The sequence below is a fragment of the Patagioenas fasciata genome, chromosome 2 (assembly GCF_037038585.1).
Source record: "Patagioenas fasciata isolate bPatFas1 chromosome 2, bPatFas1.hap1, whole genome shotgun sequence".
NCBI lineage: Eukaryota > Metazoa > Chordata > Aves > Columbiformes > Columbidae > Patagioenas > Patagioenas fasciata.
The window spans coordinates 90,524,611-90,539,411 of NC_092521.1; the positions used below are offsets into that span (position 1 = coordinate 90,524,611).

At 42.9% G+C, this 14,801-nt stretch overlaps 1 protein-coding gene across 5 annotated transcripts in view; it reads right to left on the reverse strand.

Moving 5' to 3' along the window:
* Positions 1–14,801, reverse strand: part of SLC22A23 (solute carrier family 22 member 23) — a 117,754-nt gene that overhangs the window by 89,054 nt on the left and 13,899 nt on the right. For all 5 annotated transcript variants that reach the window (XR_010650888.2, XM_065830967.2, XM_065830966.2 and 2 more), the window contains exons 2-3: positions 10,024–10,127; positions 4,119–4,273 (exon numbers count right to left, since the gene is read on the reverse strand). Coding sequence is in view for 4 of the 5 variants with exons in the window: in XM_065830967.2 (XP_065687039.1) it covers positions 4,119–4,273; positions 10,024–10,127 (259 nt within the window). In the remaining variant the exon portion in view is untranslated. The remainder of the gene's footprint in view (positions 1–4,118; positions 4,274–10,023; positions 10,128–14,801) is intronic.

Here is a 14,801-nt window from a genome sequence, read left to right on the forward strand (position 1 = left end):
ACATGAGGAACGCAATGCCCAGTAGAAGTTCTCCCAAAGAAAGAGGGGAAAAGACCAGAGGGCACATCCCACTGACAAGAGCACACTTGGTCTTCTCTGGCAGGAAAGTAGGTGGCTTCCCCCACAGAAAGCTCAGGCAGATGCTGTCACCAGCTCAGCCTAGGCAGCAGCACATGAGAGGAGATGGTAAGAACAGGGAGGGGAAACTCCTGCTTTCATCATGAAAGCTCTTGCAGCAGCTCAGGCCAGCTAGTGAAAGCAAGCACTAAGGAACAGACCCATGCTGAGTCAGCAGTAGCATCTGGCTTTCTGCATGAGCACGCAGGAAAAGGCTGTCCTGGGGTCACGGCTGAGGCAATGCCCCAGTGAGACCAAAGTGACCCAGAAGCAACACTCTCCCCACCCTTGAGATAATCAGATATGCTTTCTCTCGTGACTTCCGCATTTGCTGAGTGTACTTTGTCCCACATGAGCTGCAATCAGCAAGCAGAGTTGTTTGCAGTAAGAGTGGCACACCTCACCTGCAGTATGAGTCCACACACACTGGCTGAGGCATTACTCAGGCACACGTGTCCCTGCCAAGGGTTCCTGCACCTCTTTCCCTCCCTCTTGGCCTGTCTGAAGCAAACTCCTTACAGGAGCAACAGCAGGGTTTTCCACCCCAATGGGTAAACTCAAACCTCTTCATCTCCAGCTGGGCAGCCCGCTACAGCACTGTGCATCCAACCATGCTGAGCCAGCACATGCAGGATGCCCATCCTTCCTGCCCTGGATGGGCATGCAGTAAAAAATACTGAGTAAAAGGCACCCTCAAGAAAAAAAAAAATAAATCCCCCACTTTCTTGTAAGCAACCTGTTGTCCTTCTCCAGTCCCTCAAACTATAGTCTTTTCTACATTGAACTGCTGAGCAGGCCATACATCCCCTTCTAACCATTGCAGCCACAGTGCTCCTTAGCACCTCTCCACATTTTTTCTCTCTCTATGAGCTTTTGCCTCTGCTCCCAGCACCCTCATCCAACAAGGAACAGCCTATTTCTACAGAAACCTGCTCAGCAAACATAGCAGTGCACCTAACTAGCATATCACAGCAGGCATCTCCAGCTCTTGGCATCAGATGGCTGCTGAGCATGCCACATCATGAGTCACTTCACCCTCCTGAGGACCTTCCTGGTGCCTCACCAGCCAACATGTGTACCAGCTGCTCAGGAGCACAGGAACCCATTGAGGGCTGGTACTGGGCAGGAAACCACTTCTGGAAGACAGCAGAAGATCCTTGCCTCTATATCAGCACAAAACAAAAGCCTTTCAAAGCTGCATGTGTTTGCTCAGTAGAAAAGGATTAACTGCCTTTCATTCCCCTAGATGATGCAATGACCCAGAGCATCCAGGAGAAAGACCCAGCTTCATTTCTCCTCTGCTTCTCTCCTTCACAGAAAGCACCATCACCTGTGCAACGCCTGTCTCTTCCTGAAGGTTCACTAGAAATTTCACCTGAGACATCTTTTTCAAACAAAACTACAGCAGCTGCAGGAAAACTCTTCAGTTTAACAAATCAACATCCAAAAGCAGTTTCTTTAGACAAGTCCCAAGCAGCTCCAGGCAAAAGGCTGTACTTAGATGTCACAAGAAGCCAGCTCACTACAACACTGAGGAAAGCCCACAGAGAAACACAGGTGGTTTGGGCTGAGTGCTGGCCCTCCACAGATGACAAGGCTTGTCCCATGACTCACTCTGAACCTCAAGGCAGACAGGTAGGAAACCGCATTAGGCTATAAAGAAGAGTGCAGTCTGAATAGGGAGGGCAACTGAACCTTGGCAGCTCTGCATTTTACACACAGCACTTCAGTGCTCTTCCCACTCCCAGGACTGTTATTTACCATTTCCCTTAGGCAGGCCATAAATCCAAGCACAACTAGCAAGCTCACCACAGTGTAAAAGGATCCCTATGGCAGGCTAATTACCTTTGCAGGCTATGCAAGCCTATACAGTTTGCTTCTGCGCAGTAGCTTCAAAAACCTCAACTAATGACTGTGGCTAGCAGAGCAAACTTTCCCCTTTGTATTGTTCTGCTTAGGGCAGTCAGCAGGGAATTCAGGGGCAACAAACCTCCAGGGGAAGAAATCAAGACCATTAAGAGAAAGGGAAGAGGGGTTACGAAGCCGATGACTGCACAAAGGAGTGCAACGGCATGTTATGGACTCTATCAGAAGGGGAAAAAGAGTAAATTTAAATTGAGAGGAAGCCTAACAGATTATGAATACTAAACCACAAAACAAAAAAAACTCTGTTCTTCCCACTCTCTTAAGACTTTAGGGATTAAGCCAATCCCACTACTCTACACCAAGATGACAACTTTTTTTTTTTGTCTAATTGAAAATATTTAATGCAGAAAAATCCACTCCCCTCAGCTCCTCAGCCAGAAGGTCAAAAGATTTACCAGAGGTGCAGGTGCTGCATCTTTCACATTTTCTTACTTCCATAGAAGTACACTGATGTTCAGGCTGCAACTAATTTCACACAGATCTCTCCTAACACCTACCCAATTAATGCATTGTCAATCAAGACAGCAGTGGTTATAGCAAACACTTGAATTCTAGGGGGTGCGCACCTGGAAATCAGACTCAGATCCTTGCTCTGGATCAAGAAGAGCACAAACTAACCAGGTTCTCGCACTTGTTGAATGAAAGCCTTGGCTGGCAGCTATTTTCTGGTGTAGGGTGACACAGATACTCTCTTGCTCTGATCTCACAAGGTCCATAATGAAACGTTTAGTTAGATGGTATTTCTCCATTAAAATCTTCAGTTGCAATGACTCTTAAAAGTTAAAAAACCCCACCAACCAAGAAAAACTAGCATACTGTACTGGGCTGGGAAAAATCCCGGTAAACCTAATTTCCAGCTAAATGTCATACTGATAATGGCTGAAGGCCCTCCCATGGGAACCACACAGATTAAAACACTTCCCAATAAAAGTGTAATGACTCCAGTGGTAGTTTTGGCGGGTTTTTTTTTTTTTTGGTGAAAAACTCACACTAGAGTTTATATGACCAAAAGCAAGAGAAGAAAAAAAAAGAAGTGTATCTTGGGTACCATATCAGCCATAATGAAGAACTGCAATACAAAACAAACTCTTGCACACTCTAGTTGGGTTTCTTTCCTCTTGACACAGACCAAAAACAAAACAAAAACTGTGGAACTCAATACTACAAAACACTCCATGAAAAGTAGCAATACTGTGCTAAGTCTTGATGGGTTAGATACCATCTATGATAGGAAGTAAATAAAAATCCATGAAGATCTGTACGGCAGCTTCCAGGATACCGTCAGATAATACTTTTCCAGAGCCATAATAAAGAAGGGGAAATCTTGTTTTCCTCAGCTGGTGCAGTACTACCTGATAATTACAAAAAGCCAAGGAAGCAGAAGCAGAGCTTTCTAGAGCATGTCCAAAGGACACAGATTACGTATTACACATGTAGTCTCTGAAGGCAAGGCCTCCAAAAGGGAGTTCCTAATGTTCTGGCTACAGTCACCCCAGATATGAGTGTGTAGACATTTCTTACGAGCCCTCTCTCAGGTTTCTCTCTCTCTCTCTTTTTTTTTTTTTTTTTTTTTTTTTTTTTTCCCCAGTCAAATAGACAAAAACACCACCACCACAGTAATAACAACAAAAGTCTCTTTATAAAAGTACTTCAGGCTCTTCTCACATATTTTTCAGGGACACAGGATCTCTTGCTGCAAGTAAGAGAGGAATTTTTGAAAAAGTGCCAGAATGCGTCCTGCTTGAGGCAAGCAAAACTGGGGAGTCTCCTACTGAGCTCAATATTGCAAGGTAAATTCCACACATTACGGTTATGACACAGACAACTTCCAGGTTTAAATAGCAGCAAGCAAACCCAAACCACCTTATAACTCTCTAAACACCTTCACAGACTGCTCTGTAGCAACCTAAAGAGACAGCTACAAAAGCCCTACCTTCTTATCAAAATTCAGCCTAAAGCTCTTTCAGTCCACATGATCCTGGTTTGATCTGTTTGGACGGAAGTAGTAAGCCAGAGAACAGCAAACCATGTACTTGATAAAGACACATTTGGATGGGTGATGAAGGCATACTCACGCAGTGCATAAAGGGAGAGGACTATTCCAGCCAGGCAAAACCCCTCAAAAAACCTGAGTGTGCTGAACATGGTCACGTTCACTGAGAGTGCCACCGTCAACCCAAATATCAAGATGAATATGACAGAGAAGAGCAGCACAGGCCGTCGACCAACCCTAAAAATAAGAAGTATGGAGAAACTGTGTTAAAAGCCAGGAGGACATAACACTATATCATTACAACTGGCAGAGAGGGGAACAAGTTATGGAATGATTTCAAATATTGCCACCCATTTAAAATGCTTGTTTCATTCTTCTCTTTTTTTTTTCTGCTTACTAAAATCCCAGATTCCTGAAGATAGCTTTGCACTGATGAATTCATTTCAGATGGGATTAAGTAGAGACAGCACATGGTATTACTGCTTGGTTTAACCATCATTTTCAAAACACTGAAGATGAACAAGGAAACATCTAGGAACTACCATAAGGCCATAAACAAGTCCCTTGGAGACTACAAGCAACTTCTCAGGGCTTTCTGTAGTAACACGGGAGAGTGTATGATGTTATATGGAATGTTATATTATTAGTTTTTCTCTATAGCTTACAGCCACAAAATTTACTGCAGAGGTCCTCTCTTCCCAACAGACGTGCTTTTCAGCCTCATCTGCAAGAGGAGTTGGCTCAAAAAACTGCATTTCTTGGCCTCGTTGACAAGGGCAAGCCTAATAAACAAGGACTGAGGACAAAACAGAGCTCATGTCACTTCACTGACGTTTAGAGAGCTGACAGTACCCCTCACAGGAAAACTGTGAGCTCCAAGTCCCTCCACCTTGTATCCCCACAGCAGCTGCAGAGACCTGCAACACCAGCCTCACTGGAGGGTGAGGAAGGAACAACTCCAAAAATGATTACTGGCAATGTGGGTGCAGTGATTTGCTGCCCCGCTTTGCAGCTGCAATCTGTAGTTGTGTGTGTGTTGGTGCAGTGCCAATGAGGAGGAAGAATTAAGCTGCCACCAAAAGTAAGGGCACTCACTTCAGATTTTGGCTCTTTTATGTCAAAGGAACATGAGACTTTTACATCTCTTACTCATATGCTTAGTGTTTATAATTTCCCTTCCCCCTCCTTTCTGTGCAAGAACTATACGAAATACCAGAGAACACGGCTATTTTTAAGCAAGAATTGGATCATTATGTGGAGATTTCCAAAAATTTTCAGCTTGTCAACTCCCACAAGTTTTCCAGGGGAACTGAGGATCCCTTTTAGTCAGCTCCATATGCCATTTCCACAAAGAATATATGAACTTGCTTTTTGCAGGCAGATTTCACAGACCCATTCAAAGCCGTCTGCCAGCTGCAAGCCACCCATCAGGTTGAATGTCAGCACAATAAAGAACATTTAAATCTCACAACTTAGTCCACTTTCACATGCTGAAGTGCTTCTATTTGATTATTTCAGCAGATTGTTAGCAGCAGTTATAAAGTATGTTACATATATGCATTCAAAATTACAACTTTCAATTTTGCTTTACTTAAAATGGAAGGAGATCAATAAAATATAGGGTTAAGGGCCAAAAAGGAGAGACATCATTATATTTTTTTACATTTTTGGGAACTGGAAGAATGCACCAGTATGTGTGTCACTGTAGTCGTTATTAAAAGGAATTCATCCTGTTGGCAATTGCTAACCTAAAGATATGTAAATCCTTTCAGTTTTAGGTCAGTCGGCTCCTCTAACAAGAGTGACTTGCAAAACATCTAGTCAGAAACTACACAGACTTCTGACCTTGCAGCTTTAGACACTTTGAAGCCTACACAATTAGTTAAGTCTTGTTTCAACATGTACTCGAGAACATTGGAATAAGTGTCCTTTAGCCGAGCGTTGCTCGTTATATGCTAAAATGATAATGCAACCAATAGGCTCTTTAGGGTGTGAATGTAGTGATTAGATTTTGTATATAATCGCTGTTAATTTTCTTTCTGGTGTGCTGGCTTTATTCCAGCAGCCAGACTTGTGCAACTCTGTCATAAACAATAACTCATCTCTATGTGCTGAATTTGGCTCAATTGCATGCAGACAAGGTAAAGAATCATGTTTTTGAGAAAATATCATCATTCATGCTCTTTCAAAGTCACACCTAAGAATGTGAAGTCAAGGCTCCTTGCATGAGGACAGGTTTACTATTTTTTTTTTTCAGCTGCAGCATCACTTGTGGGGCACCTCAGAGATTTAACTTGTTGGCATTAGCCATTTGATATTTTAAAAACAGAAAATAACAACGTGCAAGGCGAAGACAGTAAGGCCAAATCAAACTGATTTCAACCAGCATACAAACCCATCTCACCAGAAGATGGGCAGCTGTGGAGCTCATGGTGAAAAGACATAATCACTGCCTCAGTGATATGCAATGTACTGGGGAACACACTGGATTCTGAGGCAGTTACTGCTGTGTGTGCTTCAGATTTTATATTTATGGAACACAAAGCACTTGGTAAGGAGGGGAAGTACCTCATACTGAACCCTGAATACAGAAAAAACTATGACCTTTGTGTTTTATCAGTGATCTGTGTAGGCTTTTTCAGCCCTATTTTCATAATGACCAAGCTGCAATTCATATTAATTAGTATTTGTGGAAGTGTTTTGTAGATGAAAGTCATTACACAAACACTCAGAATTAGGAACTTAATTCTCATCACAAGCCTGACGTGCCATTCCCTGATGTTGATTAAAAAAGACCTCATGCTTAGCCTACATCACTTCCCCTCTTCCCCTTCTCCCAGTCTCTTTGAGGTTATCCACCATTAGGACATAAAATTTCTCCCAACCTTATGGAAGTTATGTAAAAGAATGGTTGCTGTTAAGGAAGAATCAGGAACCCAAGACCCTCCTGGGCCTGTGAAAGCCAGCTGAGGCCAAGTAAGCCCTCTGGTGAGAGGCATCAGCAGCAGCTCCTCCCAGTCACAAAACTAGCTTTCCTTCCTCACCAAGGCACACAGCACATGCCTCAAAAATCAGAATTCCAGGGCCGTCATCAGTCATATATTTGGTGATCCAGTAGTGTTTTGACAGGATGTCTTACAAGTCTCAAGCCTTTTATATGTACACAGAGTTATCTGACTAACAGTACATGGAAATGCTTGTGAGAAATTAAACCATACACAAGCTACCTAGTAAAACAGCCCTGGGATGCTATCTATTGCCATCCAAACTATTCCAGAGAGAGATTGCTGTGCCACACAAGTCTCAGCATACACCACATAGTATTATCTAGATCAAATGCTAAATGCTGCCTGCACAGGTAAATAACTAGGGATAGAAACAGCCTCAGGCTTTTGAAGAATCTGCAATCCACACAGTGTGATATGCGGATGCATCAAAAAGATATTCCTAATGTAGTCAGAGTTGCACCACAGGGGTAAAGTGAAAGGCTTTGAGAGCAAGATCTGCTTTTCCCATGCTCCTACGCATGTATCCTGCCACCCTGACTAAGCTTTGCTCTTGCTGCTGATCAAATAGCTCTTCCCATGCTGTTCTTTGTGGTTTTGGGACTTGAACGGGCACAAAGGCTCTATAAAGCACCTGAGTAGGTACAAAGCAGGGTCAGTGCTGGGCAGAAGCAGAGACCTAGTGTCTCAACACTACATGAACACCGATTCCACCTGCTCCAAAAGGAAAGCTTCCACAGAGACCTCAACAGCCTCTGTCCAGAGCTTGAAAAACCACCAGCAATGCTCTGTCTGTTGAACAAGTGACTTATCCAGGCACTGGACACAGTCAGTTTACACCCAGCCAAATGTGTTTACAGACCTTCTTCCTATAGATATTCCACACAGAGCTATCCACTCAGAGATATCCAAGCATGCACACCTACTGTATTTTGAATGTAGACCACTCATTTACTTAGCAAATGACCTTAAAACACTCTATGCCTTTGCCACGCGCAGCTTTAAAAGCTTTCTTTCAAAACGGGAAAGCAAAGCCCCAAACCCTAACAGTACAAAAAAATCCAAAGCATCTTCTAATTATCTAAACTGGACAGCGGAATATAAGTGAAGTGAAAACAGATTTTGAAGTTTTGTAGTGCTTTTATATATTATTCTGTTTAATTTTCCCTGCTCTTGCTTGGGACTGACATCTTCTTCAGGAGAAACTCAAGTTGTGATTAAATAGCTAAGTAAACCCCACTTCAGTCTTCTTTCACCAGCCCCAAGTGCTACAGACAGAAAGACTATCCAGCACAGAACTCCTGCTGGGTCAGATCCATCAGATGGCAAGGATGAGGAATGAAGAGGAACACAAGGACTGGCTTTGGTGGCAGCAAACCACATCCTGCCTGGTCATCCACAAAACAGCAAGGGGTTCCACTTGACCCTCCAGCCACCAAGTTACACTTCTCCTTTGCAGCACAGCTGGAAACCAGATTCTCCTTAACATCTCTGAAGCTCACAAAAAAAACCAAACAAACCAAACCAAACCTACTTTTTGTATCAGGGTAATTTTATGCTATATTAGCTCAGCTAAGCAGCTTGCAGAGGGGTCCAACAAGTGCATGTGGCAGCACAAAGTACACACTGGGGACAGAAATAGATGGAAGAGCAAGATGCTCCCTCTTTTGGTGGCAGAGAACTATTAAATCTGCATACTGCATGTCTGTCTTGGAGCTAGTGCCCTGGGCAATAAGCTGTTCACTTGTTTGTGACTTATTTGTCAATTACAGCAGCATTTCCCTAACTTGGAAATAAATCTGCTTTCTCCACACTGATTCCTTTTTAGGCAAACCAAGTAAGATCCCTCATTTATTTCCCCACTATACTTTCTATACATATGTTAGAGCCCTGTTTTATTTTAGTATTTTAATAAAATTCAAGTGTATTTCATGACACATGTTCCATACTTCATTGAAAAGTCATGATTTCTCACTTGCCTAAAAACTTTTAGCAACTATTCAAGAATTAAGACACAATTTTGCCATAAATGTTTAAGCCAAATAACTGCACAGCTTCAGGGGGCCTTTTCTCTCCCAACTGACTGGTGAGTTGCTGAGGCTTTTTAAGTTTTCCCTAATAGGCAACTCTTCTTCCTTTCCTCTTTTAATGAATGGCAAAAGAGTTAACTTGGGGGCATTTAAAGCACCAACATTGGCAACTGAGCTGGAAGCCACTGAAATTACTGGGACAGCATTGCAGAGCTATTGTTTCAGATGCTGCGTTTCCATTGGAATCACTTGAGTCATGCCTTTAATTTTTTTTCTCCCTCTTTTGCACTATCAGACCCACTTTTAAATAAAAGCTGAACTCCCAGAATAACTGGGTTTTCCAATAATGTCTTCACCACTGCAACTTAAGGAATTGCACTCTATGGTTTTGAACTTAATACCCCAATATTAACAGCACGTCAGTGATTCCTTAACACTGCATTGAAATGTTTGCTTAACAAGAACTTTAAAAATAGAACAATGGAAACGTTTGCAAAAAGCAGCCTTCTACCCCCCAAAAGATACTGTGTAAGCACAAAGCTACTCTTGTATTCAGTCAAATAAACGTGGCTTCCAATTTCTTTTGGCTCTATCTCTTGGTTTAGACAAAAAAAAAAAAAAAAAAACCCTAAACCAAAGGCTTCAGTTACATAATTAGAAAATAATTAATTCTGCACTAGCATTACAGCTGTAATAAATTGTGCCAGCAGGAAATAACTAAGTTTACTATCAAATAGTTTATTTTCATATTATTTACCTCAATATAAATTACTCAGTTCAAGACATTAGTACGCAGTTTTAAACTATTTATTCATCACGCTTCTTTCAGAACCTGAAAAATCATTATGCGAAGGTTCTTCATGAATATAAAGCAGAAGAAAATCGAAACAACAGCTAATATTTTACTGTTGCTTATCTATAGTTACATTGCATTAAAAGATTTTTCACTTACCAGTCAGCTATACATCCTGTTATTAAGTGGCCAAAGATTAATCCTACCAGCAGGGAGAATCTAGCTATGTGGACTTTCCAGGCAGAGTCACAAACAAGATCCCACTGGAAGAAAAAAAGAAAAGGACAGATAAAATGAAATAAAACAGTTATTCTCAGATGCATTTAAACATACTAATGTTGGTGTAGAGCTTTCAAACTTCAGTCCTAGTGTGAGCATGCATGGAAGTGGCAGAAAAGAGCTTTCCCCCTCAACTTAAAACCCAGATCCCAAGAAGCAAATTAAATACTTGTTTTCTTCAGTGAGTTTTATCAGACCCTTAATTACAAAATTACATTATCCAACACTTAAGCCTCCCCCCTCTCAAGGCCACATGAGCTCAGACATTGGCAGTACTGATGTAGCTGAGCATCCCATCATAGCAGCCTCAGACACCTACTACCAGAGCCCCGTGAAGCCCACCAGCAGCAAGCCTGCCAATTTAAGAGCCAGTTCTCCTATTGACCTCCTTGGGAAAAGCAGCTGCTTTGCCACAGACCCCTGATGTCCCTTAGCTCCAAGCTCTCATGGACAGAGCATCAAGAGTCCTTTACTTTCAGAAAAGCATGTCCCTTGCCCAGGTGGTGGAAAAGGAAGACTAACTAACAGCATCACTCATCAGGCCTGGCCCGGAGCCAGACAGCCCAGTGCAGCCACACAACCCCATGGGATAGCAGCTCCCACAGTGACATTTCACAGCTCAGAGATCAGACAGGGGCTGAACCTCCACACTAAAGCTATCCCAGATACTGAAATTACCCTTTCAGAAGAGCAAATGGACCATTTCAGGCACCGTGCCATTAGGGGACTGCCTTATTCCCACAAGAAAGATGGGAACAGCCAGGTTTCTAGTAAGGATTCCCTAAACTCCAAGACATTTGCCTCTAAGGCATTAAGATGGAGCCTCAGGAGATTCAGGCTGCATTCCTGGCTTTAGCCCAGCATCTTCATTGCCCTCAGACTTAATCTCTCTTACGTGTTAAGTGTGGATAGTATTACTATACCCTTGAATAAATGTAGGAAGATATGTTTGTTCGTGGTTTGTGAAGTGCTCAAATACTGATGGTAATGGAAACCATGCACATTTCATGTAAAATAAGTACAGCTAACTTTGGAGAGACAGATACTCCAGAACTGAAACTTTGCAGAATAAATGGCTGTTCATGTGTAATGTAATAGTAGCAGCCCTCCTGACACCAGTAACTGAAGTTTCATGGCCAAAACCAAAGTAGAAGTATTGCAATTTATTTTTAAAGGTCAGGTGCAACTTCAAAAGAAAGCTTCCCTCAAAAGAGTTCAATTAAATGCACTGTACTTTTAAGCATTTCCATGACATATAGCACAAATAAGGCTAGCTCTGACTCAGCCCTCTGGTTCAACATCACAGGAGATGTTCTCCCTACAATACACCATCTCACCAAGAAGAATAGCACTTCTGTGGCCAAAAGAGACATGCCAGCTTTCAGACTCAGGCTTTTTGTTTTAGGTTAAATGTATTTCTGAGTTCCTTACTGTGCTGACTTGTAGAAGCTGGGACATACATTTCTGATCCTCCAACCTACAGATTGAAGCCACTAAAGAATCAAAACAAAGTAGCATGAGCAAGTACTTTTTCCACCAAATTGCTATGAATTACTTGCAGCAAACAGCTCAGCAAGTAATTGAGAACTGCTCTCCAAATATGTTGACTTTCTGGAAGTATTTATCAAGTGGGGGAAATGCAATTCCTAATATTTGTAATTATAGAACCAATCTCCAGTTAGCAGAGAAAAACATCTGCCCCTACAAGCCACAAACAAAACAAAATTCAGGAGGTACATCTGAGCTCCAGGCAGGCTTTCAAATGCTCTGGATTTATTTTCACAAACCAGAAGGTGTATATGCTGCTCAAAAATGAGAAATCATTTTTGTCCATAGGGAACAAATTAAGTTTATAAAGTCATATTTATACAAGAACACTTTCGAAAAAACAACCTCTACAAGTTGTTAATTTTTAATTTTATTGCTATCAGACGGACAGCGATGTCATCCAAGTGCAAAAGAAAAAAGTAGCTATCCTCACGCCTTTGCATTTTCACAGCTCACTGCTGCTAGTCAAAGAGAGCCAGCCCTTGTACAAGCCTCAGGCAGAGAACATGCAGCTCCAGATTACACATAGGTAAAGGTTCATGGTTGGAAGAGCCAAAATATCATGAAGGGCTGTTGTAAAGTTTCAGGACATGACAATAGATGTCAAACCACTTTGGCACACAGAGTAAGAGTTTAAAAGCAGGAGAAAAGTCAATCTATCAGCATGTTCTTCAGTGGTGCCTAAAACGCACACACTCCTTTTGATAACTTATCTGCGAGTCATCATTTGTTTGTTTTTATGGCTATTGCCCAAATCTCCAGCTGCTCTGAAAATAAAAACATGTATTTCCTTGCAAACCCTGCATGTGGCCCTTTCCTGCCCTTGGTTAAGCATTCGCTCTGCAGGCCAGCATAAACCAGAGCTGGTCCCCCAAGTCTACAAGGCCAGCCTAGCACGGGTGCTGACAGACACAGGCAGCCCTTGACCTTCCCCGAATCTCTTACTCTCCAAAACTCCCAGAACTCATAAATAGGGAAATGGTGAAATATTTCAACAGTTGCTTTAGCACAAACTTCCAGAGAATCTGTCATGACCCCAGATTACTTGCTCTGTACTCAGAGCTCAAGCATACCCTGGTTTGTCCTCTGGCGGCTGTCACAAACCAGAGAGGTGTTGCCGTGAAGCAGTCATCCAAAACAAATTCATCAGGACACTGGTGGGTGCCACCAGGGCATTCAACTCATGAAGCAACAGTAGAATAAGATAAGGAGAGGGCACAAAAGAAAAATGGATGCAGCAATCAAAAGCCACCTCAGGTGAAGATGACATTAATAGGACAAACTACATATTTAATAGCTAGCATATAATCCCCACCCATCTTAACACAGTGGCAGAGCAAACCAGCAAGGCTTCGTCATGCTGGAAGTGTAGGAATTTTGCCAGAGACCTGTGCTGCCCTTCCCTTCCCCATGGAAAAACCATAGGCAGAGAACTGCAGCCTCAGCTTTGAAGAGCTAGAAATAAAGTAGGAACCATTACACAGCAGCAAGGCTGCCTCTCTCCTTACACATACCTGGGCTCAGCAAAGCAAAGCGTATTTGACACATGCCCACATGGCATGGCTGTACCTCGAGCCATGGCAGGTCCTGCTCTAAGTGCTGACAGTTTCATTCTGCAAACGCAACACTCAGATTTGCTCCTACAGAGAAAGGAGTGACAAGTTTCCATGTCTCTGCAGAACAAAACACAGGGCTGGGCCATGCTGATGACAGTTCAAGCAGCACTCCAAGTAAACCTGCACTGGGAGATTTTGGCTGGAGACTAGACAGTAATCCTCTACTGCCTCTTACAAAAGGTAGATTAATCTGTTACAAGCCGGGAGACCATTAAATCCTGTAACTGCTGTGGCTGAATCCCCTGGTGTCCACCCTGGGAGTCAGCAGCACCCAGCCTGAATGAAGGATGCTGCTAGATTTATAGTGTTCTCTGGAATTTCTCTTTGTGTTCCTGGGTTTTGTCTCTCCCTGTCCTCCATCCACCCTCCTAATGCAAGAGATCTAATAAAGCAACTTGCTAAACCAATAGGACTGTATTGTTATGCTGAAACAAAAATAACTGTACATAAAACATGCTGGTGGAAAGGGAAGATTGAAAGGAAAAGAAAAAGCTTTTTTTTCATAGCAGTACAGCAATGTGCAGAATTTGGTACATATGTAGATGTGCAATATATTGGAAGTAGGGTGGGGTTTTTTTGTGTTGTGACAGCACTTTTTTGTAAAAGTTTAAGGAGTCACACCTTTGAGATCCTGATGTTTAATTGATATTGATGAGTCACCACCCATGCTGTGAGTCACTATGCTTCACATCAAGATGGAGGACTATTTGAAACACAAAATGCTTGAGAAGATATCTGGAAAAAGGTAACACTCAAAAACCAATCATCCTGTAACTTCTTTACATGGGGTAAAAATCTGGACAGGGCTCATGGATCGAGTCAGTATTTGCACTGAAGTTATAAAAGTTGCAAATGTGAAGTCTGCTTCTAGTTTATTGCTAGAAACACAAACTATCTCAATTAAGGGCTCCTGCCATCCTCCAGAGGCTGTCATGCTGTCTGTGGCATCTAAGCACACTGAATACCCGCTGCAAAAGGTCATGAGATGCCTACCAAGGATTTGGTTTGTTCTGCCTTCACCTTGATTGCTCAGAAAAGTGCAAGGCAGACCTTTCTGTCCTTACACGAGCAAAGAGACAGGAGGAGAGATGCTCTGGTTCAATGCTTGCCTAGAGCCTGGCACAAAGATCCCACAGGAGGGGAGCTGGACATGTACACCCTCTCCTCCCTCCGGCCCCCTCATTTGTTCGCAGTCCGTTTCTAATGACTGATGCCTAGATCGCTGCTGAAAGCACAGAGACCCTTCCCCAAACAGTCTACAAGTGGATTATAGCTCTTCTCTGACTGCTGTCTCTGTTGGTTTCAGCATGAGAAGACCAGAGGGTCCCCCACAACTTGGAAGACCCTAAGCCAGGCATGAAGCTGCACCCTCGGTCCTTCCCCAGTCAGGCAGCACCGAGCTGCTGTGCTGGCTTCACAGGCTCTGTCCTGAGGCATGTAATGTGCCCCACACACCATACGTGGTCTCTCAGTCCCCAGAGAAAAGGTCCCACT